Genomic DNA, 27,964 nt, shown 5'->3' with positions numbered 1-27,964 from the left:
GGGAAGAATCAATATTGTGAAAATGGCCATACTGCCCAAGGTTATTTATAGATTCAATGCCATCCCCATCAAGCTACCAATGAGTTTCTTCACAGAATTGGAAAAAACTGCTTTAAAGTTCATATGGAACCAAAAAAGAGCCCGCATTGCCAAGACAATCCTAAGTCAAAAGAACAAAGCTGGAGGCATCATGCTACCTGACTTCAAACTATACTACAAGGCTACAGTAACCAAAACAGCATGGTACTGGTACCAAAACAGAGATATAGACCAATGGAACAGAACAGAGTCCTCAGAAATAATACCACACATCTACAGCCATCTGATCTTTGATAAACCTGAGAGAAACAAGAAATGGGGAAAGGATTCCCTATTTAATAAATGGTGCTGGGAAAATTGGCTAGCCATAAATAGAAAGCTGAAACTGGATCCTTTCCTTACTCCTTATACGAAGATTAATTCCAGATGGATTAAAGACTTAAATGTTAGACCTAATACCATAAAAACCCTAGAAGAAAACCTAGGTAGTACCATTCAGGACATAGGCATGGGCAAGGACTTCATGTCTAAAACACCAAAAGCAACGGCAGCAAAAGCCAAAATTGACAAATGGGATCTAATTAAACTAAAGAGCTTCTGCACAGCAAAAGAAACTTCCATCAGAGTGAACAGGCAACCTACAGAATGGGAGAAAATTTTTGCAATCTACTCATCTGACAAAGGGCTAATATCCAGAACCTACAAAGAACTCAAACAAATTTACAAGAAAAAAACAAACAACTCCATCAAAAAGTGGGCAAAGGATAAGAACAGACATTTCTCAAAAGAAGACATTCACACATCCAACAGACACATGAAAAAATGCTCAACACACTATATTTCTAACCAGCAAACATTAGTTTGAAAAATGTTAAAACATTAAAACATGTAAAGCTCACCTGAACCCAACCTGCCTAAATCCTGGTGCCTGGGGTCCAGAACCCAGAGATTAGAGCCTGAAGTCTAGCTTATCTTATCCTGTTGCCTCTGACTTACAGACTTACTAGCACAAAGCTAATTGTTATTTTAGTACCCATGTGTAAAACACATGATAAATTACTATGCTCCGTTGCGTATGTACTTCATTTGACAATGTACCATTCTGAGATTGCATAAATTTAATGTATAGTACTTATTATCTGAATCTTAAGATATTCCATTGGGTTGTATATACTTTTATACTATATTGCATAAAATTCTTGAAACATTTTTCATCAAGAGATTAAGATCTACAACTCTTTATCATGATCAATTGAAAACATGATTTTAAAAAGAAGTTATCTATCAGGTTTTAATGTTTATATATTCTTTTTGCTTGTTTTGAGGGTATTTCTGTCCCCTAAACACCTTCCCAAATGCTTTGTATATACCTGTATGTGTGCGTTTGTGTATTTAGCATGTGTCATTTGGAGATTTGTGTGTGTGTGTGTGCGTGTGTGTGTGTGTATGAAAGCTACATTAAAAGTGCATTTTCAGGTACATGATGCAACTTTAGACACAGGCTAATGTAATTTCTAAAATGAATATGTTCTGTTAATAATACCAAATCTTTAGCCATTAATCACCCTAAGCAAGAGTCACAAAAATGATTTTAAATATGTAATGAAATCATAGAGAAATTTTACTATTAATACATGAAATAAATTAGTTTGTGATGGCAAAGTTAGTGATAATAAAAAATGTTACAGAATATAAAAATGCAATGGAAGAAGAAGAAAATGGAATACTCCAGAAAACTAAACTAGAGAGTTAGAATTTTGACTTCAGAAAGTATTGTAAAGCTCAAAAAATAATAAGTAAAGTGCCCTATCCAGATTGATGACAGAAAAACTAAATCCTAGAAATGCAATATAAATGAAATAGGTGTTCCAGAAAGAGAAGGCATAGCCAACTGAGGATAAAACCGAAGTGCTGCAACAGTTAGCAATAAAAAAATCACCTTAAAACAAAATCAGACAACCATGTATGCTTCTAACCAAAATAAAATAGCTTGTAGTAGACCTAACTTTTCACTGAAAATAATGAGGGAGCTGAATAAAATAAGATTAAAAACTGTTTGGAGATATTACAGATAGAAACACTATGAGCATTTAATCCCCATAGACACTGGGGGTTATAATTCAAGATAAGATTTTGGGTGGGGACACAACCAAACCACATCAAGCTTGAGTTAGGTAGCTCCTTCCCTTTCAACACTAAACCCATATGAAGCCATGCCCAGAGAGCCACTGGTTCGGATAATGAGAACATGTAAAGCTCACCTGAACCCAACCTGCCTGAAGCCTGGTCCCTGGGGTCCAGAACCCAGAGACTAGAGCCCGAGGTCTAGCCTATCTTATCCTGTTGCCTCTGACTTACAGATTTACTAGCACAAAGCTAATTAATTGTTGTTTTAGCACCCATGTGTAAAACACTTGATAAGTTACTATACTTGGTTGTGTGTATACTTCATTTGACAACGTACCATTCTGAGATTGCATAAATTTAATATATAATACTTATTATCTGAATCTTAAGATATTCTATTGGGTTGTATATACTTTTGAATTGTATTGTTAGTTAATTTTTAAAACAATTCTATCATTTTCAGAAACACTATCTGTGTCAAATGTGTTGTTATTTAACCAAACACTCTGCTCATTTATATGATAAAGAGTTTTTACCCTTGAAGATATTTTAGCTTATTTATAAATAGAGCAGGTGCTGAAGAGTTGAGACTGAGTGCTGGGCTGTGAAGAGATACAAGGGAGTCAGTCTTTGAAAGTTGCATTCTCCTTTTTGTAATATTTTCTTCATCATTTTTGTGGTTCATGATCATCTTTACTTGATCTGTGCTTCAAAATAAAGTTAGGGCATTTAAAAAGTCCTTTAAAATAAAATAAAAACTAAATCCAAAAGCTCTTCATGCAATGCCGAATTAAAAAATATGTACAAGAGATGGAAGAATTATAGAACATTTTAGTTTATCCTTATTGCTTACCATACATGTGTAAGCAAAACGTTTTGGGTTAGTCCAAACATAGCACAAAATTCAGAAGTATCCTAGACGATATTCTATAACTAGAAACTGCTCTGTTATTTTGACTTAGGATTGTCTTGGCAATGCACGCTCCTTTTTGGTGCCATGTGAACTTTAAAGTAGCTTTTTCCAATTCTGTGAAGAAAGTCATCGGTAGCTTGATGGGGATGGCATTGAATCTATAAATTACCTTGGGCAGTAGGGCCATTTTCATGATATTGATTCTTCCTATCCATGAGCATGGAATGTTCTTCCATTTGTTTGTGTTCTCTTTTATTTCGTTGAACAGTGGTTTGTAGTTCTCTTTGAAGAGGTCGTTCACATCCCTTGTAAGTTGGATTCCTAGGTATTTTATTCTCTTAGAAGCAATTGTGAATGGGAGTTCACTCATGATTTGGCTCTCTGTTTGTCTATTATTGGTGTATAAGAATGCTTGTGATTTCTGCACATTGATTTTGTATCCTGAGACTTTGCTGAAGTTGCTTATCAGCTTAAGGAGATTTTGGGCTGAGAGGATGGGGTTTTCTAAATATACAATCATGTCATCTGCAAACAGGGACGAAGAACAAAGCTGGAGACATCATGCTACCTGACTTCAAACTATACTACAAGGCTACAGTAACCAAAACAGCATGGTACTGGTACCAAAACAGAGATATAGACCAATGGAACAGAATAGAGTCCTCAGAAATAACACCACATATCTACCACCATCTTATCTTTGACAAACCTGACAAAAACAAGAAATAGGGAAAGGATTCCCTATTTAATAAATGGTGCTGGAAAAACTGGCTAGCCATAAGTAGGAAGCTGAAACTGGATCCCTTCCTTACACTTTATACAAAAATTAATTCAAGATGGATTAAAGACTTAAATGTTAGACCTAAAACCATAAAAACCCTAGAAGAAAAACTAAGCAATACCGTTCAGGGCATTGGCATGGGCAAGAACTTCATATCTAGAACACCAAAAACAATGACAACAAAAGCCGAAATTGACAAATGGGATCTAATTAAACTAAAGAGCTTCTGCACAGCAAAAGAAACTACCATCAGAGTGAACAGGCAACCTACAGAATGGGAGAAAATTTTTGCAATCTACTCATCTGACAAAGGGCTAATATCCAGAATCTACAAAGAACTCAAACTAACTTACAAGAGAAAAACACCCCCATCAAAAAGTGAGCAAAGGATGTGAACAGACACTTCTCAAAAGAAGACATTTATGCAGCCAACAGACACATGAAAAAATGCTCATCATCATTGGCCATCAGAGAAATGCAAATCAAAAGCACAATGAGATAACATGTCACACCAGTTAGAATGGCAATCATTAAAAAGTGAGGAAACAACAGGTGCTGGAGAGGATGTGGAGAAATAGGAACACTTTTACACTGTTGATGGGACTGTAAACTAGTTCAACCACTGTGGAAGACAGTGTGGCGATTCCTCAAGGATCAAGAACTAGAAATACCATTTGACCGAGCCATCCCATTACTGAGTATATACCCAAAGGATTATAAATCATGCTGCTATAAAGACACATGCACACGTATGTTTACTGCGGCACTATTCACAATAGCAAAGACTTGGTACCAACCCAAATGTCCATCGATGACAGATTGGATTAAGAAAATGTGGCACATATACACCATGGAATACTATGCAGCCATAAAAAAGGATGAATTGATGTCTTTTGTAGGGACATGGATGCAGCTGGAAACCATCATTCTCACCAAACTATCACAAGGACAAAAACCCAAACATCGCATGTTCTCACTCACAGGTGGGAATTGAACAATGAGAACGGGTGGGAATTGAACAATGAGAAGGGGAACATCATACAGTGGGGCTTGTCATGGGATGGGGTGAAGGGGGAGGTATAGCATTAGGAGATATACCTAACGTAAATGACGAGTTAATGGGTGCAGCACACCAACGTGGCACATGTATGCATATGTAACAAACCTGCACGTTGTGCACATGTACCCTAGAACTTAAAATATAATTAGAAAAAATAAATAAAATAATAAAAAGGATACTGCTCTGTTAGGTAAGTTGGCCAGTGTATCTTTGTCTGAAATCAAAATACCACCTCTTAGGTCACATTTATTTAGTTTGTTTTGGATGGAAAATTTATTGTACTTTTATGAAAAAAATATGGCCTCCTTAAAGAAGTGAGAAAATAAAGAAAACTTAAAAGAAATTTGGAAATGATATAGACAAACAATTTAAAGGCAGATAAACTCTAAAGTCTAGTAAATACATGAAGAGATGCTTAAAATCTTTATTGAGGCCAAGTGTTAGAGAAGATGAAGAGACAAAGAAATACATGCACAGCTGATAAGAATGTAAACTGTTGTGGTCATTTTAGAGAAAAATCTGGTAGAAATGAAGTTCAAGTGTATCCTTGGTTTTAATAATCCTGCTCCTAGGAATATTTCTCAAAGGCTTTTTTACACATGTTTAAAAGCTGACATACATGAAGAAGTTGTTCAGAATGTTAGGTAGTTGGAGGCAATCTAGAGCTTATTATGGAGAAAACAGATACTTAATATATGCCAAATGAATAGTTCAGAGAATCATGCAGGTGTTAAATATTATGAGCTATTGAACACAAAGAAACAAAAATAATTCCTGTGAATAATACTAAAAGGTAAAAATAAGCAACACAATGAAATCAGCACAGTTTACATCAATAAAAAGTACATGTGTATGAACCAAAAGTACATGTTTTATAAGAATACATAGAGAAAACATTTATCAAGTTAGTTTAAATAATGTATGGGAAAAAAATGAGGGTAAGTAGAATTAAAGGGAAATATATAAAATATATGGAATGGAGTACTATTTAGCCATAAAAAAGAATGAGATTCTGTCATCTGAAGCTAAAAATAAAAACAATTGAATTCACAGAGACAGTAAAATAATGGTTACCGGAGACTGGGAAGGGAATTGGAGAGGTTGGAGGGCAAGTGGGGATATTTAATGGGCATAAAAAATGGAAAGAATAAATAATATCTAGTACATGATAGCACAAAAAAGAATAAATTTCCATATAAATTCAGATGTAAACATGTCTTTTTCAAAAAACACATGAAATGAGTGTTTTGATATTTGCTGAGTTGACAATGTGTTTATATCTTTCCAATATTTATGACTCTATTTTTATAGTCACAGCATACAAATCTATTATTTCCCTATAAAATAGCTGCAGCATAATATTCTGTGTTATGTCTGCATGAACTTTATGTTATTTATTTCATTCCTATGGATGGAAATTTAGATTGTTTTCAAATACTTCTAATTTTAAATGGGGCTACAGTGAAGCCTTATATATAAATTCAAATACTGTAATATGATTGTGAGATCAATTCTTAGAAGTATAACTACAGTATCCAATACTATTCAAGATTAATAATTGAGTAAATAATGACAAACCACCATTCCAAATATTTTAAAACACTATATATCCAGCATCATTCGTTGGAAGTTACTATTTCAACACATTATCCCACGTAGTGTATGTCATTCCTTGTATTCATTGTCAATCTAATTAAGCAAAAAATACATATATGCTTATATTTGAAAATTACCAGAGTACAATAAACTGATATGTATCTAATAGCCAATTGCAGCTTGTTGTTGTTAACTTCTTTAACATTTGTTGCCAATTTTTTTCCATTGAACTCTTTATTTTATGAATTTCAATTCATTCAAAAATAGCCACATATTTTGTTCTGTTATAATTATTCACAATTTAAACAATACTTATACATGACATTATAATTTATTAAAATATTGAACTTTAAAAATAAATCTAAAATGGCTGAAATTATATACATTTCCTATACCTGTCTTATAAACAACTTGAAGGCTACCATTATCTGGCTCTGTAACCTATAATAATAACAGAATTAAATGTAATCATATATTTTCAACTAAATGTGCTACCATGTTAAAAACTAATGTTTATAGAGTCTCATAAAACAAATTTAATACTTAAAATTATACAGATCTTTAAATTCTAAATCTAAAAAAATAGGCTCAATTGTCTGGTCCAAAAACCATATTCAAACCAATTACTCTTTGTCCACCTTTGTAAATGAGTTCTTCCCATTGTGATACAGGCAGAAATCTACTAGGGTTTTCGGGATAGCTTTTGCTGTTTGCCTCCCAAGCACACATTTTGCCTTGAATGTGGATGTGATGCCTGAAACTTAGAGATTTACTGTGTAACCATAAGGAAAAGTCCAGGAGAATAGTTTTTCAAATTAGGAATTGAATAAGCTAAGAGCATGCCTAATCTGATATAAGTGTAAAATACAGTTTAATTACAGAATTACTAAACCATAGTATGTTGAAAAACAACGTTAGCATCCAGTTGAAGTTGTCAGTGTGAAACATAATTTTAGAAAAATAAATTTCTAACTGTCTATTCTCATATGAAATAATACTCGAAGGACAAAAAAAAAAAAAAAAAAAGCCATTTATTTTCCTAAAATGTTCATTTGAGTTTCTAACAGTTATTTTTAACAAGGAAACTGGAACTTTTTGAAAAAGAACTTACTCCATATCACAGGGCAGGATAAATTTAAGAAGAGAATGTACTGTCTTGAAGGCTCAAAGGATGGTTACATTTAAAAAACTCTGGAACAAAACATAAAGTAATAAATCCAATGGAAACATAGATGTTTCAATTAAAAATAAGCTTATAAAATCTGTATGTCCATAAGGATACTCAAAAAATGAAGCAATTCAATTTAAATTTTTTTGTCAAATAATTAATATATGTGATTAGAATTTATACAAAAAATATAACTCTTATAAATCAGTTATGCAAACCATAAAAATATAATGAAAAGTCTATTCAAGCACATTTATACTCAGGAATAGGTAACTAAATAAAAGTCATTACTTCTAGGTTTTAAAACACATCTTTCATTGTAAAAACATTTTAAGACTTTTAATATGCAATTGCATCTTTTATTACTATATCTTCCCTAAAAGCTAGAATGAGATTAGCACTTTGGACAGCCCCCTGAAAAATTCTATTCTATTGAATAGCCACGTGCTCACATAAGATTAATATATTAGAAAATGATAAAGTAGGTTATAAAAAAAAGTGAAACTATTTTAAAGTGTTTTACTCATAGATGTTAAAAGCTCGTCTAATAGACAAGAATAGTCTATGCTATTATCTTTATAACCTGTAAGTTAAATTCATGTCAAGTTTTCTCCAGAGACATATTTTAAACAGTGTTAGCAATTACAATGAAAGGACCGTAAGGCCTACCAGAGTCTCCACATTTGCCTACTTTCATAGGACCACTCTGCTATTTTCCAGATTACTGAGCACCCCATATTTTATTCTTTTTTTATCCAATGCTATTAAAATTCCAGAAAAAGTGAGATACTTCTTATTACCATTCTTCAGGTTAGAGAAAGTAGTTAATCATTTCTCCCTCATGGGACAGAGAGTAGGTCTTCTTGAAACATTCTCTATGACTTGGAGCACAGAGCTAAAGCAACTGGTTTAGCCCAGTAGCCACTCTTCTGTTAAAAAAGACGCAATTCAAATAACAGAGACAAGGACAGTAAAGTACAGCAGAGGCTTTGACATTAAACTTCTAAAGTAGAACTCTAATTGTAACGCTTCTTAGTTGTGTGACCCTAGGAAGGATTCTTAACCTCTCTATACCACAATATTCTCATTTGTAAAATTGGCATAATCATAGTTCTTCAATGAATTTACATAGTACATGTAGTTCCTGACCCAGAGTAAGTGTTTAATAGATGTTATCTTTTATTATTAAGGTCATCTTTATAACGACCTAGCTTGCCTAGTTTTCTTTCAGTCAGCAAACAACGCTTTCTGAAGGGATCTGTAACCACCGGTCTTTGATCTTCAACTCTTCTTATCCGTATCACTTGTGGACTGTCAGACAGACCCTCTTGGTTCATTCATTGCATTGCTGTCTTCATTATGTTGATAGAACCCTCTTCATCTCAAGTCTGAAAATTCGCAGAAATTTACCCATTTACTTTTCCCTTTCCCATCCAAAACACACATTAAAAAAAAAAAAAAAAAAAAAAAAAAAACTAACAGGAGGAAAGCATAGGAAGAGTCGTATTCCTGAACATAATTGTGTGTGTGTTTGTTTGGTTTTAATAACAGATATTTCTGATTAAAAGTGAACAAACCCAGCACTTTAGGACCTCGACTTCGTGAATTTTATAAAACAAACCTCTAAACAGTGTTAAAAGTCAATAGAGAGAGAAGAGCTAGAAAAGGAAACAGGGACCTTGCTTCCTAAAATGAAAGTTAAGATCTGTCTGTCAGATCCTGATTTCCTAAGACAGCACCTACGCAGAGACAGCTCTGCAGCACATAGGAAGGGAGCACACACCCTACTGACACCAGTGCCTGCAGGCACACCTTCTGCTTTTCATTCTTCTGATCCTTACCTACACAAGTGTTCTTTGGGAGTTGAACAGAGCTGAAACTGGATCTTCATCTCACCATTTCCAAGTCAGGGATCTTAGCAATGTTCTTTCAGATGTAGTTATTTTTGGTCAAGCCTCCTTTGAATTCATGAGGGAGAATTAATTGCCCCCTTCCAGCACTTTGTTTTGATATCTACTTGGGAGATTAACATTTTGCAAAATACAAATTTGTCAGGATTTCTATGTTTTATATTAGATATTGATTTTACTATAAAGGAAATCATATCATATTAATCTTTTTATTCTCAAAATTTTCATGAATAAATGAAGGAAAGTGGAAACAATTTTGATAGGACTAGCATAGAACTAGCACACAATGCTCTTAATTTGCTTTAACCTTGGGAAACTTCCCTGACTATTGTTTCTCTGCCTAGAAATGTCTCTGACGTCTGTGCATAAAGAAAGTAAAACAAGAGAAAATCAACACTATTAGATAAAATATTGGCCCCAAATTTCAACAGGAACTAGTAGATGGAAGATGTGGAAGACCAACTCTTTTTTCTAAGGTGGGGAGAATGTCCTGGAAACAAACAGGATGTAAGTCTAGCTCCCTCCTTTCATTATCTCCTTCCCTCTACTGTATGAACATCCCTCAACTCTGGGTCTTGGATTTTAGCATTTTGATTCATTAAAAATTCAATCCAACAAAAAGTGCCACAGAAAAAAAGAAGTTTTTAAAAAGAACATTTATTCTGATGCCTACAGCTCTGTGAGTTGGAGTTCCCTGGGACTAGGGTTTCCCTAATTACCAGCCTAAACTGCTTTACCTAATTGGAGCCATTATAGGGATCGTTGTTTTCCTCTCAAATCTTGAGTCATCATGTAGAATTCCCAGGAGAGTCTATTTTCTCATTCTAGTAATGCTTAGGAAAAGATACTCACCTACACACATACAGAGGGAAAGAGAGATAGAAGGAGACAAAGACAGAGAGGAGAAGGAATGAGAGAGAAAGAGAATAATTCTATAGAAAGAGTCAGATCTATGTATCACTGAATAAGGGAAATTCATCTTGAGGGACTCAAGGTACAAACATGATAGAAGAGCAAAGAAAGTTTGTCTTAGTAGCTCTATATGCCCCATATAAGGGAAGAAAAAATACTCTTCATCCATGTTTATTTTAACTCCAGAACGGAACAGCAGTAAGGTCAGTGAATGAACTCATTTTGGGGAATAAGAGATAACTAGAGGAAGAATAACACAACTGTGTAAAAACTGATGTCCAAATAGGCCTATACATATTCAGAATAGCTGTTGGGAAGGTTTTGAGTGAGGAGGACTTAGGAAAAAGTATTACAGGGCACGTTAGTACAAAGTGTAAAGATTTCAGTTACTAAATATCCTAGAGAATGGGTGGGATTCAAACAGGGTCAAAGCTCAAAGGACCTTCAACTCTTCTTATCCGTATCACTTGTGGACTGTCAGACAGACCCTGCTTATTTAAGACCACAAATAAGCATTGTGATTAACTTCTGATATATCTCAGGAATAAATGTTACAGTAATCAGGTGAGATTTCCAGTTATCTGTTGGTCATTTAATGTCATTGACATTTGCACTAGACTTACTATTACTCAGTTTTGTATGGAGATAGTGTTCAATAGGTAAAGTTGAATGTGTTTCTTCTTGGTTAAAATCTTACTCATCATTTCTGTGTCATAATTGCATCTCTTCAAAAGATTAGAGAATTAGGTCTGGGTCTGCTCAGAAGACACCTGCTTGAATTCGTAGCCGATTCAATTTGTAAAACCCTGTTCTGAGGGCCATAGTTAGATGTGGTGGCTACTTTTAGAGACATCAATATTTACAGAAAAATCAGATGAGTATGTAAAAACTCAAGAGCAATTAAAAAGAAAAACATTTTTATAGGAATATATATATATATATAATACACACATCATCTCTCTATATATATATGTGCGAACTCGCACACACACACACACACACACACACGCACACACACATGCTTGTTAAAACTAGAAAAGACATGTAGAACTTAGGAAACATGGAAGCAGAAATTCAGAAATTGTAGGGGAAAGGAGAGGAAAGACAGATTCCTTTTGGGAATGTTCAGAGACCAGAAAAACATATATTACATGTTTGAAATAACAGTTTTGTTAAACTGGATAGATAATTTGCAGTTTCAATAGCAAAAGAAGACAAGGTCTCTTTGTTTTCTGCAGAAAATAGCGACAGATACATTTTAGGACCACATTAAAGGAAGATGATGCTAACTTTTGTGTGTAAAAAAAATAAGAGTTTGATGAGACTTAGTCATATAATCAATTAACAAATGCATGCATAGCTAATATAAATAGGAAGTTATTAATAAATTTCCATTTCCTAAAGCATAAAGAAAGCAAGACAATTATCAATGCCAGACAATAAAGGGAATTTATTATTTCCTGATTCAGTGATTAGAAAAGAGTTACCCAAGAAGATTTGAGGTTGTTTCACTTTTAAAGAAGAGACAATTTGGATGAAGGAAATGATGAGAAAACGATACTTAAGTATAGATATGAGAGGAGAGTCACAAGAGGAAACTAGCTTCACAAAGATGACCTTTAGAGAATGGAGGCTTGGGCAGCCAAAAGTAAGACTGGATGCAGAAACTTCTGGAAACTCATTGCAATAGTGTATACATTATGACTAGGCATCCAATTAGGGTGAAGAGAGTGGAAATAAAAGATATTAGTGATATAGCAAAAAATAAATAAATTGTGCAGACCTTGATTAATTTGGTTTTAGAGTGTAAGGAATAATAGACATAAAATGAGTAAAGTTGTTATCTAGGTGGACAAAAATTTAAAAAGTCAGCAAGAGAAACTGGTTTAGAAATGAGGGTAAGGATGTTGTATTTGTTTGCTAGGGTTGCCATAAGAAGCACTACACAGTGAATGGTTTAAACAACAGAAATTTAATTTCTCACAATTCTGGAGACTAGAAGTATGAGATCGAGTTTTCAGCAGGGTTGCTTTCTTTTGACTCCTCTCTTCTTGGCTTGTAGGTGGCTGTTTTCTTACTGAGTCTTCATACGGTTCTCCCTCTGAAACTGTGTCTGAATTTCCTCTTTTTTTTTTTTTTTTTTTTTTTTTTTGACAGAGTCTTGCTCTGTCGCCCAGCCTGGAGTGCAGTAGTGCAATCTCGGCTCACAGCAACCTCCACCTCCCGGGTTCCCGTTGTTCTCCCGCCTCAGCCTCCCGAATAGCTGGGACTACAGGCGCCCACCAACATGCCTGGCTAATTTTGTTTTTGTATTTTTAGTAGAGACGGGGTTTCACTGTGTTAGCCAGGATGATCTCAATCTCCTGACCTCATAATCCCCCTGCCTCAGCCTCCCAAAGTGCTGGGATTACAGGCATGAGACACCGCGCCCAGCCAATTTCCTCTTCTTGTAAGGACACTGGCCCTATTGAATTAAGGGCCACCCTAATTTCCTCATTTGAACTTTATTACCTAAAATACTGTATGTCCAAATATAGTCACATTCTGAGGAACTGGAGGTTAGAAACTCAAACTACAAATTTTCAGGGGACATAATGTAACAGCCTATAATAGGTGAGGATGTACCTTTGGGTTTACTTAGAAACCTCAAGGTGAGGTTTCTAAGTAAGAGAGTCCTGAAGAAAATATGGAGCTCATGAGAGATATCTAAAACAAGGAATTCTGGAGTCATAATAACTACCGAGAATAGAAGGCCAATACAAATTGATAAATAATCTTGAATAAATAAGATCTTGAAACAATAGATTCTTCTATGTGAAAGGAAATACAGAGTAAAGAGAAAATGATCACACAATTTGGTGTTATGTTTACACTTGGGATATAAAAAATTGAATAACCAATGAGGAAAACCAGGATAGCATGGCATCAAATAGGCAAAGAAAGGAGAGAGTTTCAAACATTGGGCAATTGACCTTTGGAAGTTAGTGGCAATGAAGACAAAGGGAGGCCATTAAATTTCAATGAGAAAGTCACTGGTATACCTTAAGAAAAGAGAGATGGGAAGTTGAGGGTGGATAAATTATTCAAAGAGATTCAAGGAAGAATGAATAGAATAAATACCTTTTATACATTAGAAAAATAATTCAATTGCTACAAAGGAGGGAAATAATCTGAATAGAAATAGCATTTTCTTCCAAGATAAGAAGAAACATGCATGTTTGACTGCAGAAGAGATAAATAAAGTAAAACAAACATTCTGAAAAGAGAATAAATTAATAGGACAATATCCTATAATGTGTGCATGTGCAGTTTAAATTGTATTCTACAGGACACTGCAGCTCTGCCATTCCTTCTAACTGCCCCCATTCAATTGTACCAGAGCAAGTGTACAACCATATTAAGCATTTATTTATTAATATAGTTAGTTTTCATAAATTACTTCAAGATCTCCTTACCAAGAAGAAGTAGAAGAGAGGGAAAATAAGGAGATAGAATAGACCATCTTATAAAAGAAAGTAAAATAACTTATGATTATTGCCATAGCTTTTCTTCTCCAAATATTCTCTGAATTATGGTTAAGAACATACATATGAAGAGAGGGAGAGTTATTAGACAGAGAAAGAGGGTTGAAAGAATTCACCAGTAATGGCTTTGTCTTTATCATAAAAATATGCCAGTCAAATCATATGCCAAGAATCCAGTAAACTGGGAGCTTGAAAAAAAATATTTGGAACAGTGTGGGGAGATTATTAGGGAATCAATAAGATTTAAATATCAAAAAGAACATCCTCTTAATTATTTGTTATTCCTTCAATACCTTGTCTAATTCTATATTTGCCTAAATAAAATCATTTTAAAATATAGTACCCTGACCAGCAGGACCACCATTGCCTGAAAATTTGTTAGAAATGAAAATTCTTGGGCCCTATCTCAGAACTACAGATTAGGAAGGAGCTCTCAGTATGAGGACCAGAAATCTGAGTTTTAACAAACCCTCCAGGTGATTCTGATGCATGTTAATATTTGATAATTTCTCATCCAAAATATTGACTGTGGTTTCCGACTGGATTTTTCCCACACTACTACTTAAGTCGTAAGCAACTATGGAATATGGACCATGTCCTTCTTCCTTGTCTTCCTTTCTATCCCCATTACAGGGCTCTATCCAGAGGCTGGCTTCTTGTAAGTGTATTTCTTTATCCAATAGTAGACGCCTCCTAGAAGACTTGAGTGCACTGGAAATTGAAACTCTCACTTCCAACTTGGAGATGGAGAGCCCCAATCGAACCACTGCTCAGGAGTTTATCTTCTCTGCTTTCCCTTATTCCTGGGTTAAGTCTATTGTCTGCTTTGTTCCACTGCTCTTCATCTATGCTTTCATTGTTGCTGGAAACCTGGTCATCCTCACAGTGGTCCAGTTGAATACTCACCTCCGCACTCCCATGTATGTTTTTATCAGTGCTCTTTCTTTCCTGGAGATTTGGTATACCACAGCCACAATTCCAAAGATGTTATCTAGCCTGCTTAGTAAGAGGAGGAGCATTTCCTTCAAAGGTTGTCTCCTACAGATGTATTTCTTCCATTCCACCGGCATCAGTGAGGTGTGCTTCTTGACAGCTATGGCCTTTGACCGCTACCTGGCCATCTGCAGCCCGCTTCATTATCCCACTATCATGACACCCAAACTATGTACCCAACTGACTTTAAGTTGCTGTGTTTGTGGCTTTATCACACCCCTTCCTGAGATTGTCTGGATGTCTACACTGCCATTTTGTGGTTCGAATCACCTTGAGCATATCTTCTGTGACTTCCTCCCAGTGCTGCGCCTGGCCTGCACAGACACACGAGCCATCGTCATGATTCAGGTAGTGGATGTCATCCATGCAGTGGAGATCATTACAGCTGTGATGCTCATCTTCATGTCCTACATTGGTATTGTGGCTGTAATTCTACGTATTCGTTCAGCTGGAGGCCGCCGCAAAGCATTTTCCACGTGTGTCTCTCACCTCATAGTCTTTTTGCTCTTTTTTGGTAGTGTGGCTCTCATGTACCTGCGCTTCTCTGCCACCTACTCCTTGTTCTGGGATACAGCCATTGCTCTGGCCTTTGCAGTTTTGTCTCCCTTCTTCAACCCCATTATCTATAGCCTGAGGAATAAAGAAATAAAAGAAGCTATAAAAAAGCACATAGGTCAAGCTAAGATTTTTTTTTCCCATAAGACCAGGGACCTCAAGTAAGATCTTTTAGTTGAGATCTTGTATAGTTGCTGGTTTCTCTTCACCTTCAGCTCTCAGCAATCTGTCTTTTCCTATCAGCCTTTTATTGAAACTGGTCTCCCAAAGCTCATCAAAAAAAACCAAAAAACAAAACAAAACAAAAAACAAATTCGGTAATAGCTAAAGTCAATAGCTTCTATTTAGTCTTTACTCAATTAGACATATTTTTCAATCTGATTTTATTAATTAAACTTTCTGCCACTCAAGTTATTCGTAGTAAATTCATCGTGTTCAAATGTTCTGCATAAATATTTACCTTAATTTTAAAGCAATTAACATATTTGTCTGTAAGACATGGTCATTTAAAAAGTATCCTTCATAAGACTAAGTGTTATCCATGGTGCCTTCAGCTTCTATAGTTGAAAAAAGATTCAAATTTTTAAATTGAGTATCCAAGTATTGATCACTAAGTGATTTAATTGTTACTCATTAAATAATCAGTTTTTCATGATAAATAAAAAAACTCAGATGCTGCATTCACTGTGATCAAATGCATTGTACATGTTAAGTAATAAACATAAAAACTATCTGTTGCATGAATAAACCAACCTACCATCATGCTGCACTCTGATTGTTTTACACAATTGATCAGTTGTGTTAGGCAACAACTCTTTCAGGCTCTCTTCTTTGGCTTTTAGGATTCCAAACTCATTTCTATCCTAACTTGGTGATGCTTCTTTCTCTTGCTGAGTCTTCATGTCATACATGCTTTATAAAAGGCGATTTTTCTCCAGGGCTCATGATTCAGCTAAGATAGGATAAAGCTTATTACTGTGCAAATGTTAATAAATTTTTACCCTTCTCTAGCCTGCCAACACAAATCATATAGCTATCAGTGTGATTTCGCCACTTTTGTGCCACAATCTTTTCATTACTTTTACTCCTAAATCTTATGACATTTTAAAATCAAATGGAAAGACAGAAGTTAAGGAGAGACCTTATATAAAGGGGTAATGCTATCAAATAAAAGTTGGGATACAGAAGAGAAGAAAAATCAGAGAAAACCTGTTGATTGTGGGTGCAGGAGGTCTGGGTAAAAGAAAGGCTTTAGGGGATACTTAGTTTAAGAACAGGAGGACAGAGGGAAAAAGAAATGCAAGAAGTAGTTTAAGTCAAGTATTTTTAATCTTCTTCAAATGACATGAGAAATGTCATTGTTTTTATAATTTATTGACTAATTGATGCTATTGTAAAGTGTAATACTGTTACAGAGCTGATACACATAAAGCTCCTTTATATGAAAGGGTCACACCATTTTTTCTCTGTCCTTTCCACTTTTAAGTTTTGCAACAATCATTTCCTAAATATTATCAATATCCCTAAAAATTAATATAGCTAACACTACCTGCTTTACATGCATACTTTCTCAACTTCAAGCTTCTTTCCCCACTGCAAACTGAGCTGTTCTTACAACTTAGATCTGATTGCTTTATTAGCCTGCTTTAAAATCTTCTGTGATTAAACATACCTTCATTTCAAATTACGAACATAAATTAATTTTGCTAGTTCTGTGTGTGTGCATGCAGGTAATGAAAAAATATTCCAAGCTGAGGGAAAAATAAGAGAAAATAAAACAGAAAAAAGTTCATCTTGTGTTGATGTTCCCTTTACCTTGTAAATGTGCTCTTAGTGAATACACTGGATTAAGGAAACATACGCCTTCTGGCCTGGAGAGGATACAAGCTGCTAACTTATTCCCTGATAGTTTTAAATATATTTATTTTACCTAAAATTTCCTGCATTTATTAATCAAATTTTTACTAGTAATAATAAAATACCATATGTGATGGTTAATACTGAGTGTCAACTTGATTGGATTGAAGGATGCAAAGCATTGTTCCTGGGTGTGTCTGTGAGGGTGTTGCCAAAGGAGATTTAACACTTGAGTCAGTGGACTGGAAAAGGCAGACCCACCCTCAATCTGGGTGGGCACAATCTAATCAGCTGCCAGTGCAGTCAGAATAAAAGCTGGCAGAAGAACGTGGAAAGACTAGACTGGTTTATTCTTCTGGCCTACACTTTTCTCCTGTGTTGGATGGTTCTTGCCCTCAAATACCAGACTCCAAGTTCTTCTTCAGCTTTGGGACTTGGACTGGTTTCCTTGCTCCTCAGCTTGCAGATGGCCGATTTTGGTACCTCTTCTTGTGATAGTGTATCAATACGGTTTAATAATACATCTATCCTATTAGTTCTGGCCCTTTAGAGAACCCTGACTAATACACCATAGTATATTCACAATTGTAATTATATTTATTGATAATAATATTAATGCAATTTTCCACTTATTGGGCACTCTTCACATTTAAGACATTGTCATACACACACACATACACATATGTTACTTTACAGAAATTCTTTGCAATAGGTATTGATATCAGTACTACTTTAAGAGGGAGGAAAATGTAGCTTATAGGGCTTAAGCTTTTGTCCAAGGATACACATTTAGTAAGAGGCTGTTATAATTTGAACCCAGGTCTGTGCTTGTTCAAAAGAATTTCTCTTAACCACCATGCTACATTTTTAAATATTCTAGCTATATTCTTGAGAAATAGAGAGATGTATTATCTAACACTCTTTGGAGACACCAAACTAATAGAATGTCTATCTATTTATCTACAAAGATGTGTTGTAAATATTGGTTCATATGCTTATGGGCAATCAAGAACTTCATGATCTGCTGCATATAATAAGCTAGAGAACCAGGAAAACTGGTGACTTAATTTAGCCTAAGTCTGAAGGCCTGAAAATAAGGGAAGCCAATAGTATAAACTCAGGTCCAAGTCCAAAGGCCTGAGAATGAGGAGCACCCTGTGTCCAAAGGCAGAAGGAGAAGAATATCCCGTCTCAAAACAAAAACAAATTTACCCTTCCTTTACTTTTTTGTTCTATTTAGGGTTTCAATGGATCAGAAGAGTCAATAAAGTCCTTGAGTGATGTTTACTTTTTTCTTAATATCTCATAACTTAAATATTATGGTGTAAAATTAACAGTTATTAAATATTGATATAAAGCAATGTGTCTTATAAGATAAAAGTAAGAGAAGAAAGCACATTTGCTAATGTGTGTGTATATATGTGTGTGTGTGTATATATAAACACGTTCACAACAAAATAAGGAAGAAACACTCCTGGCAATTATAATTATAGTTTCCATTGTTATAACTAGTCATGTTATCATAGCTAGTATTTATAACTACCTTCTTCTACTACTCATTCTGTATTCACTTTGCCTTCATCAAGCACGTCAGTTGGTCATAGCTTCTTAACTGATATGGTGACCCAAACATTAATTCCTCAAGGATCTTGGTCATTAGTAGTCCTTTCTGTATTGTGGTGTTATTTTTTATTGGTCTTAATCACAGGGCATGGAAATACTAAAAGACATCCTAAAGAATCTCCTGTATACCAGACATGCTCTTCCTTCCCTTCACTGTAGAATCTGTGGAATAACAGTCCAATTTCAAGCATTTTCTCTGCTTTTGGTGGGTCATCTTTTGGGTCATCTTTCAACCAGTCAACCAACCAACCAACCAACCAACCAAACTATTAGAGCCCTTTCCTACTCCCTGAGCTGCAACATTAAATTCAAAATCTCTGCTTAGTGAGCCCATATCAATAAATTTGACTTGATCCAACTTTATGTTCCTTCCACTATTTTTCCACATCCTTATTATCTATTCTCATATATGTTCTCTAGATTTCTAATTGTATAAACTTGAGCTTAAACAATGTAGCACACTTCTTCATGAGTTGCATATTTATACCTCACCTTTGGAGACCTCCTGGGTCTTGAGTCTAACTCTAGGTCTAGAAGAAAAAAGGAATAGTGGGGATGGTCCTGAGGAGAATCTGTATTGTTTTGCATGGCAATTGCTTCAGGGGCAATTTTCTCAGCAAAACAAGGTTAATTACCTCAGAAGGAAGTAGAAAGGCTGATATCACTGTGGGTAGGGAGGCCACTTGCATTGGCAAAAAAAGGCTCATCAGAATTTAGGAGCACAATTTCCCCAGAATCATCAGAATTTTCCCATCCCAACTTAGAAGTAGATAATATGCATATCATCTACTATGTGCTGGAAAGTGTTTTAAGTGTTGGAACAACATGGGTCCAAGATTTATTCTCTGATGTCCAGAATCTCATAATTCAGGGGGAATTGGGGCTTAAGAAATAGAAGAAACTAAAATAGTTCTTTGACTTTTCCTTATCCAGTAAGTAACCAGAGATCCATTGGGAGGGTGGCCACAGGAGCAGGGGAAAAAACACCACAGGGAGAAAGAAATCCCCAGCTGAACTTTGTAACAATTTGAATGGGGTGAGAAACCTCCTGGTCAGAACTTGGGGGAGGGCTCGAATCTGGTGTGCAGATTCCACAGGCAGGGGAAGAACCAAGCCCTTTTCTTTGGAAGCTAGAAGCGGGTAGCCTGGGGCAGGTTCTCAAGCCCTGCTTGCCCACTACCTGGAAAGAGACTCGGGGCTATTGCGAGGGCACAGTGGAAGTAGTGAGATCAGTCATTCATTTGTGTGGGAGCTGGGTGAGGCCTGTGGCTGCCAGCTTTCTCCCACTTCCCTGACAACCTGCATGACTCAGCAGAGACAGCCATAATCCTAGGTACACAACTCCATTGCCCTGGGAACCTCACCCCCATCCCCAACAGCAGCCGTAGTTAGACGCCCCAGGGAGAGTCTAAGCTCATACACGCCTAGCCCTGCCCCCACCTGATGGTCCTTCCCTACCCACTCTGGTAGCGGAAGGCAAAGGGCTTATAACATTGGGGGTTCTAGGCCCCCACCCACCACCAGTTCCTCTGCATACTGCCACCATAGCTGATGCTCTTTGGAAAGCGCCACCTCTTGGCAGGACGCCAACCAGCCCAAAATAGAGCATTAAATCACCAAAGGTAACAACCCTCATGGAGTCCATTTCATCCCCTGACACCTCTACTGGAGGTGAATCTCATGGTGTGGCTGGCTAGGACAAATGCAGCAACTTATGTATTTGGAATGCTAGCTTTTAAAATAGCGGCCCTTTCATTCTGGCATAGTATACAGTACATGGAACAAAGTAAGCACTTGCTAAATATTTGAATAAACTAATGAAAATGTAATAAATTAATAAATTGAATATCCAATTAGTTTTCTAAACTAGACATCCGGGAGCCTCATTTCTTTTTTGCCTCACAACTGAGAAGATGATAAATAAGAATCAGACAGCAGTGATTGAATTTGTATTCACTGGCTTTCCTTGCTTGCAGGAGGGTGAGCTGGGGTTTTTTGTTTGTTTGTTTTTGTTTGGTTTTTGAGACAGAGTCTCACTCTTTCACCCAGGCTGGAGAGCAATGGCACAATCTCGGCTCACTACAACCTCCACCTCCCAGGTTCAAGTGATTCTCCTGCCTCACCCTCCTGAGTAGCTGAGATTACAGGCGCCTGCCACTACTCCTAGCTAATTTTTGTGTGTTTACTAGAGACAGGATTTCACCATGTTGGCCAGGTTGGTCTCCAACTCCTGACCTCAGGTGATCCATCCGCCTCGGCATCCCAAAGTGCTGGGATTACAGGTGTGAGTCACCGCGCCTGGCTGGCTTTTGTTTTTTATCCTTCTGCTCCTCATTTACCCGTTCACCATCATTGGCAGTCTTATAGTATTCTTTGCCATCGAACTGGATTTATGCCTGCACAGCTCCTTGTATTTCTTCATCAGTGTCCTCTCCTTCCTAGAGATTTGGTATACCACCATCACCCTCCCCAAGATGCTCTTCAACCTAGCCAATGATCAGAAGACCATCTCCCTGGATGGTTGCCTATTGCAGATGTATTTCTTTCACTCCCTCGTCATCACTGAGGTTTGCTTGCTCACCACCATGGCTATGGACAGATACCTGGCCATCTGTAATCCCCTTCGCTACCCCACAATCGTGGCACCTCAGCACCACACTCAGGTGACTCTAGGTTGTTGCATCTGTGGCTTCTTCATGATGCTCCCTGAGATTGCTTGGATATACACACTGCCATTTTGTGGTCCAAATCAAATCCAGAATATTTTCTGTGACCTTGATCCTATCCTGAATCTAGCATGTGTGGACACTGGTACAGTTGTATTAATCAAAGTTGTGAATATTGTATATGCTGTGGAGATCATCACAGCTATAATGCTTGTGATTTTGGCTTACATCCTGATTATTGCAGTGATCCTAAGAAACTGCTCTGCTGGTGGATGCCAAAAGGCGTTTTCTACCTGTGCTTCCCACCTTGCTATTTTCTTATTCTTTTTTTGGAAATGTAGCCCTGATGTACCTGCTCTTCTCTGCCAAGTACTCCTTTCTCTGGGACCAGTCCAGTCTAAAGTTTGCATCCATCCAGTCTAATGTTTGCAGTGTTGTCACCATTCTTCAACACAATTATCTGTAGTCTGAGGAAAAAAGAGATAAAAAAAAAAAAGCAATAAAAAAGCACATGCATCAATCAATGATATTCACACATCATGTCAAATAAGACCAAATTCATACCTCCTAATTACCCAGGAATATTTATGCAAATATTTACATTAACATGTTCAATGTGTCCTTTTTTGATATACAGGTAATAAATGATGTTTAGTCATTCTTATTATCTCTGTGGACTTAGTAAGTGTCCTCAGGGGTTGATTAACCACAGAATTCAAAGAAACCAGGATAAAACTGTGCACATGTCCTTGGTTTATTATTTTTTGAATCCAGCGAGAGTCATGAAATATTGTCTCTCCCCTGATGTCTTCTCCAGCATATTCATATAGTAGTAAACACACATTTCTCTGTTTCTTTAACACATTGTTTGGACCCTCTATTTGGAACGATTTTTATACTTTCTTATGTCACAATTTATATATCTTATGTCTCTCTAATCTGTATGCTAATTGAAAGAAGGTATCTTACTTTGTTCATCTCCACATTCCCAATGCTTAACAGAATGCTTTGCCCATAGAAACTCTTGGTAATAGTTTGCTGAATGAATAAATGAATAATTAGAGGGAGTCTTTATCTCTTGAAGCTATACATTATACTCAAACAATTTTCTTTTTTATTTAGTTTTTTAAGAAATGTCATTTTTTAATAGTAAACTTTTATAGTATTCCTGGGTAGAAAGGTATTTTTATAGAAACTGTTATTTTTCCTATCTTTTTTCTCATGAGTCCATAAAATAGTGTTTTTATATCAATTTTTATTATACCTAATATATAAAATCAGTATTCTTTTAAGAATTTAGAAGTTTAAGATACACTAAAAATATTTTTGACAATAACTCTCATTCTCAGAGGTAGCGCCATTAATAAGTTCTATGTATTTACTTCCAGAATTAACAAAACCATGTTTACCCACATTTACATATGGAATCTCTGGGTGCGTGTATGTCAGAATATTTTTTTAATTGTGTTAAATTATACATAACCTGAAACTTCTAGGTATACAGTTTCATGGCATTTGTATATTCACATTGTAATGCAACTATTATTATCAGAATTTTCTTTCTTTTTTTTGAGACGGACTCTTGCTCTGTCACCCAGGCTGGAGTACAATGGAGTGATCTCAGCTCATTGCAACCTCCACCTCCCGAATTCAAGCAATTCTCCTGCCTCAGCCTCCCGAGTAGCTGGGACTAGAGGCATGCGCCACCATGCCTGGCTAATTTTTGTAGCTTTAGTAGAGATGGGGTTTCACCATGTTTAGTAGAGATGGGGTTTCACCGCTAGGCGGGTCTCAAACTCCTGACCTCAAGTGATCTACCCGCCTGGGCCTCCCAAAGTGCTCGATTATAGGTGTGAGTCACTGCTCCAGGCCTATCTACAGAATTCTTTTTATCTTACAAAACTGAAACTGTAGCCTTAAATAATAATTCCTGATTCTCTTCCTCCTTCAGCCGCTGGCAACGACCCTTCTATAATACTTTCTGCTTTTTGAATTTGACCACTCTATCATATGAATAATCATATAGTATTTGTCCCTTTGTGACTGGCTTATGTCGCTTAGCATAATTTCTTGAAGGTTCATCCATGTTGAGTCTTACGTTCACACCATGTGTCAGAGTTTTCTTTTTGCGGCCACAGAATATTCTCTTGTATGCTACATTTTGTCTATCCATTCATTTATCCATGCACACTTGGGTTGTTTCCACTTTTTAGTTATTGTGAATAGTGCTGCTGTTAACACTGGTGTACAAATATCTCTTCAAGACCCTGCTTTTAATTTGGAAACTCAGGCTATTTCACATTCAACAGAGAATGGCAGGGATGGGGAGAGAATGTGTAAAGATAAGATGCAGAGCATATTTGCACTTAGAGACAATTTTTTTTTTTTTAAGACAGAATCTTGCCCTGTCCCTCAGACCGAAGTGCTGTGGCATAACCTCTGCTCACTCTAACCTCAGCCTCCCTGGGTTCAAGTGAACCTTGTGTCTCAGTCTCTTGAGTAACTGGAATCACAGGTATTTGCCACACACCCACCTAATTTTCATTTTTTTTTTCTTTTTATTTTTTAGTAGAGACAGGGGTTTCACCATGTTGCCCAGGCTGGTCTTGAACTCCTGACCTGAAGTCATCTGCCTACTTCAGCCTCCCAAAGTGCTGGGATTACAGGCGTGAGTCACAGCACCCGGCCCACAGAGACAATTTTTAATAGTAAAATGAAGCTATACAATAGGTAATCCACTTAGATTTGTATGACTGACATAAACCTAGATGTTAAATGGGGCTTTCATTAACATCTTGAGACTCTAGTACCATAAATATAGTAATTAAACTTCATAATTTAGTCATGGTTTTGAAGGCAGTGATACGTTTAGTTCCACACCTGGCTTTATTTCCTACTTGCCTCTATTCAAATGAGAAATTATATTCTTCCATTTAGTTCTTTTTAAGTATATTTGCCTGAATGGACCAAGTATGCTGGTTTCGTAAAGCTTCTGATAATTTAGGCTTAGATAATTCCCTTCAGGGTTGTTGTAATCAGAGATAATTATTAGTGGACAGGAGCATGAAGCAACTTTATGCAAGATATGCTAATGATACATTGCGATATTATTCTTTAAGAGATAAGTACTTAGCTTGATGAGAAATTATCCCATATCAAATCCCTGTCCTTTACCCTCTGGTTTTAAAAATTGAATGTTTCAAAATGAAATGTATAAATTTAAAGGCTTAAATATATGTGGTTGACATTATTCAAATCAGTTTACAGTAATGATTCTTTTACGATGTAGACTTACATGCAAAATGCTTTTTAGTCTTCCACCTAAATTGAGCCATATAATGATTTTCTGGAATAGGTGTTAGTCATTACTGTAATTATTATATGCTTAATAAATTTTAAGTAAATTTCCAATAATCATCTGATCATTAAATGCTGGAACAAGAATTTAAATCAGATGGTTCACCTTCAAATGCAGTGTATGTTCTATTGGCCTAAGCTGTCTTCCAATTTCAATTACATGGTTATTGTGTTTAGGAAAACCATGGTTTTAGGATTTTTCTTATTCAAAGCAGTAAAACCAATCAAGTTAACAGAAAAATAATAAAATAAATAAGAAAGTGAGAGATGATTAAGATAGGAAAAGAAAAGAGTTCTATTTTGTTGATTAGAGAATTATAAATGAGCAATATATACATCTGATAACTTATATATTCCTCAAGTTTGCAGTTTTGTAAGCAAAGAGTCAAGAGACAAATAACCTTAGAAGACCTAAAGTGATAAATCAAGGTGGCTACAGTAAACTGCAAAAGGCCTTGTAAATTTTTTTTAATGACATTATCTACTGTTCTAGCCCATTTATAAGTCAAAATCTGAGAAATTTTAAAACAAAAACTATTTCTGCAGAACAAAAAGTAAAAATTTAAAATAATAAAATTTTTATGAGAAAAAAGTTTTACATTTAAGTTAAAATGTTTGTCTTTATTGTTAATCAGCAGAAAAAGCTGAACTCCAAAAGATCCACAGAAAACAGGTATGGATTTTAGTGATTCCAGCTGAGAAGACTTTATAATTTTTGGATCTAAAGCATCTCTTAAAGTTTCTGAGTCCAGGAGAAGATCGAACAGATCACTTTGCTCTGATGCCTGAACAGAGGCTGAGGCAAGCTGTTCAGTGCTGATTAAACTACCATGTAAAGTACAGACCCTCCCAGAGGTGATAACCATGGCCAAATACAACAACCCTCCAAATTATTCCTGCCCTTGTAAAAAAGTGGTGTAAAATATTTCTAAATATATAATTCTCATTTTAAAATCTCTCCAATTTTTGACTTCTAAATGGGCCAGAGCATTTAGATAATACAATTAAAAAAATAAAGGGTTTCTTTTTACAGCTAACTGTATTCACTTTCACTTCACTTCAAGTCCTCTGAGATTATTTACCCCTTAATTTTATTTGAAAATTTACTTATTACTCAAGTTCATAATTCTCTAATAAAAAATAGAGCTCTTTTCCAATTTTCTCTTTAAATAATCTGTCTGTAAAAAACACTAGTGTCTCCTGTAACCTCTCAGCACCAATTTATATAGCATAGCATGCAGTTTTTATTTATTTTATTTTATTTTATTATTTTACTTTAAGTTATGGGATACATGTGTGGGACATGCAGGTTTGTTACGTAGGTATACATGTGCCATGGTGGTTTGCTGCACCTATCAACCCATCATCTAGGTTTTAAGCCCCGCATGCATTAGGTATTTGTCCTAATGCTCTCCCTCCTCTTGCCCCTCACCCTACCACAGGCCCCAGTGTATGATGTTTCCCTTCCTGTGTCCATGTGTTCTCATTGTTCAGCTCCCACTTGTGAGTGAGAACATGCAGTGTTTGGTTTTCTGTTCCTGTTAGTTTGCTGAGGATGATGGTTTCCAGCTTCATCCATGTTCCTGCAAAGGACATGAACTCATTTTCTTATGGCTGCCTAGTATTCCATGGTGTGTATGAGTCACATTTTCTTTATCCAGTCTATCATTGATGGGCATTTGGGGCATGCAGTTTCAAAGATTGTACTTCCTTTTATACTTCCATGGTATTTGCCATCCATTTTTTTTTTTTTTCCTGAGTCCTTTTAAATAAGGGTCTCTATGCGATTAGAGCCAATGAATATTCTTGGGAGGCTGTAGAAGTAGAAAAAGAAAGTCACAGGTCCAAGTGTTAAACCCTCAAGGTATCAGACTTTTTCATCATGCCCTCCCATCTGTCTCAGGGACATGCCTTGTTACGTGGACTAATAAACATAAACAATGCTTAGAGACTGGAGAATCAATGTTGGTTTCAAGGGACTTTGAGTGCAGGGTGGGACTGAATTTTAAGTCATTAAATGCCAGAGTACTGTCAGAGCAAACTTTACCATGAATCTCTGCTGCCTACGATGACGGAAAACTCAAGGAACTCACCAGTTTTTATGTATCAAAACTTTCCCCTGAATGTTTCCTGTGGACTTCCACATTGCAGTTTTGCTCTAGAGACTTTGATTCTGGCCAGGTACGGTGGCTGACACCTGTAATCCCAGCACTTTGAGAGGCCAGGGCGAGTGGATCACCTGAGGTCAGGAGTTCGAAACCAGCCTGGCCAACATGATGAAACCCTGTCTCTACTAAAAATACAAAATTAGCCAGGCATAGTGGCAGGCACCTGTAATCCTAGCTACTGGGGGGCTGAGTCAGGAGTATCACTTGAACCTGGGAGGCAGAGGTTGCGGTGAAGCCAGATCGCACCACTGCACTTCAGCCCGCGCAACAGAGTGAGACTCCATTTCAAAAAAAAAAAAAAAAAAAAAGACTATGATTCTTATATACTTTTTTTCTAATGTGGTGAGAAACTTAACAAGAGATCTATCCTCTTAACACATTTTGTACAATACTGTATTGTTAACATTTATGTGATGTGTTGTACAGCACAGCTCTGGAACTCAATCATCTTTCATGGATAAAACCTCATACCTATTTAATACCCATTTTTCCTTCCCTCAGCCTCTGACGAGCACTATTTACTCATTTCTATGAGTTGGACTATTTTATATACTTCATATAAGTAGTATCTTGCAGTTATTTGTCCTTCTGTGACTGGCTTATTTCACTCAGCATAGTTTCATCAAGGTCCACTCACGTTGTCATATGTGACAGGATTCCATTTGTTATTATGACTGAATTATTTCAATTTCATGTCCATGCCACTTTCATCAGT

The 27,964-nt window shown here is 36.2% G+C and overlaps 1 protein-coding gene across 1 annotated transcript; it reads left to right on the top strand.

Annotated features, from left to right (window-relative positions):
• The first annotated feature begins 14,733 nt into the window (after window positions 1–14,733).
• Window positions 14,734–15,846, top strand: LOC111543917 (olfactory receptor 6K2). The gene has a single exon (XM_023214331.2). It carries the CDS (start codon window positions 14,775–14,777, stop codon window positions 15,741–15,743), a length of 969 nt encoding a protein of 322 aa, XP_023070099.2. The 5' UTR covers window positions 14,734–14,774; the 3' UTR covers window positions 15,744–15,846.
• Window positions 15,847–27,964: the final 12,118 nt, after the last annotated feature.

Source organism: Piliocolobus tephrosceles, chromosome 1 (assembly GCF_002776525.5).
Source record: "Piliocolobus tephrosceles isolate RC106 chromosome 1, ASM277652v3, whole genome shotgun sequence".
Taxonomy (NCBI): Eukaryota; Metazoa; Chordata; class Mammalia; order Primates; family Cercopithecidae; genus Piliocolobus; species Piliocolobus tephrosceles.
Note: the sequence above shows the minus strand (reverse complement) of the source record. Positions and strands in the feature narration are given on the sequence as shown.

Bases quoted from the DNA above. Each gene is read 5' to 3' on its own strand.
- LOC111543917 (XM_023214331.2), top strand. From the start codon at position 14,775: ATGGAGAGCCCCAATCGAACCACTGCTCAGGAGTTTATCTTCTCTGCT.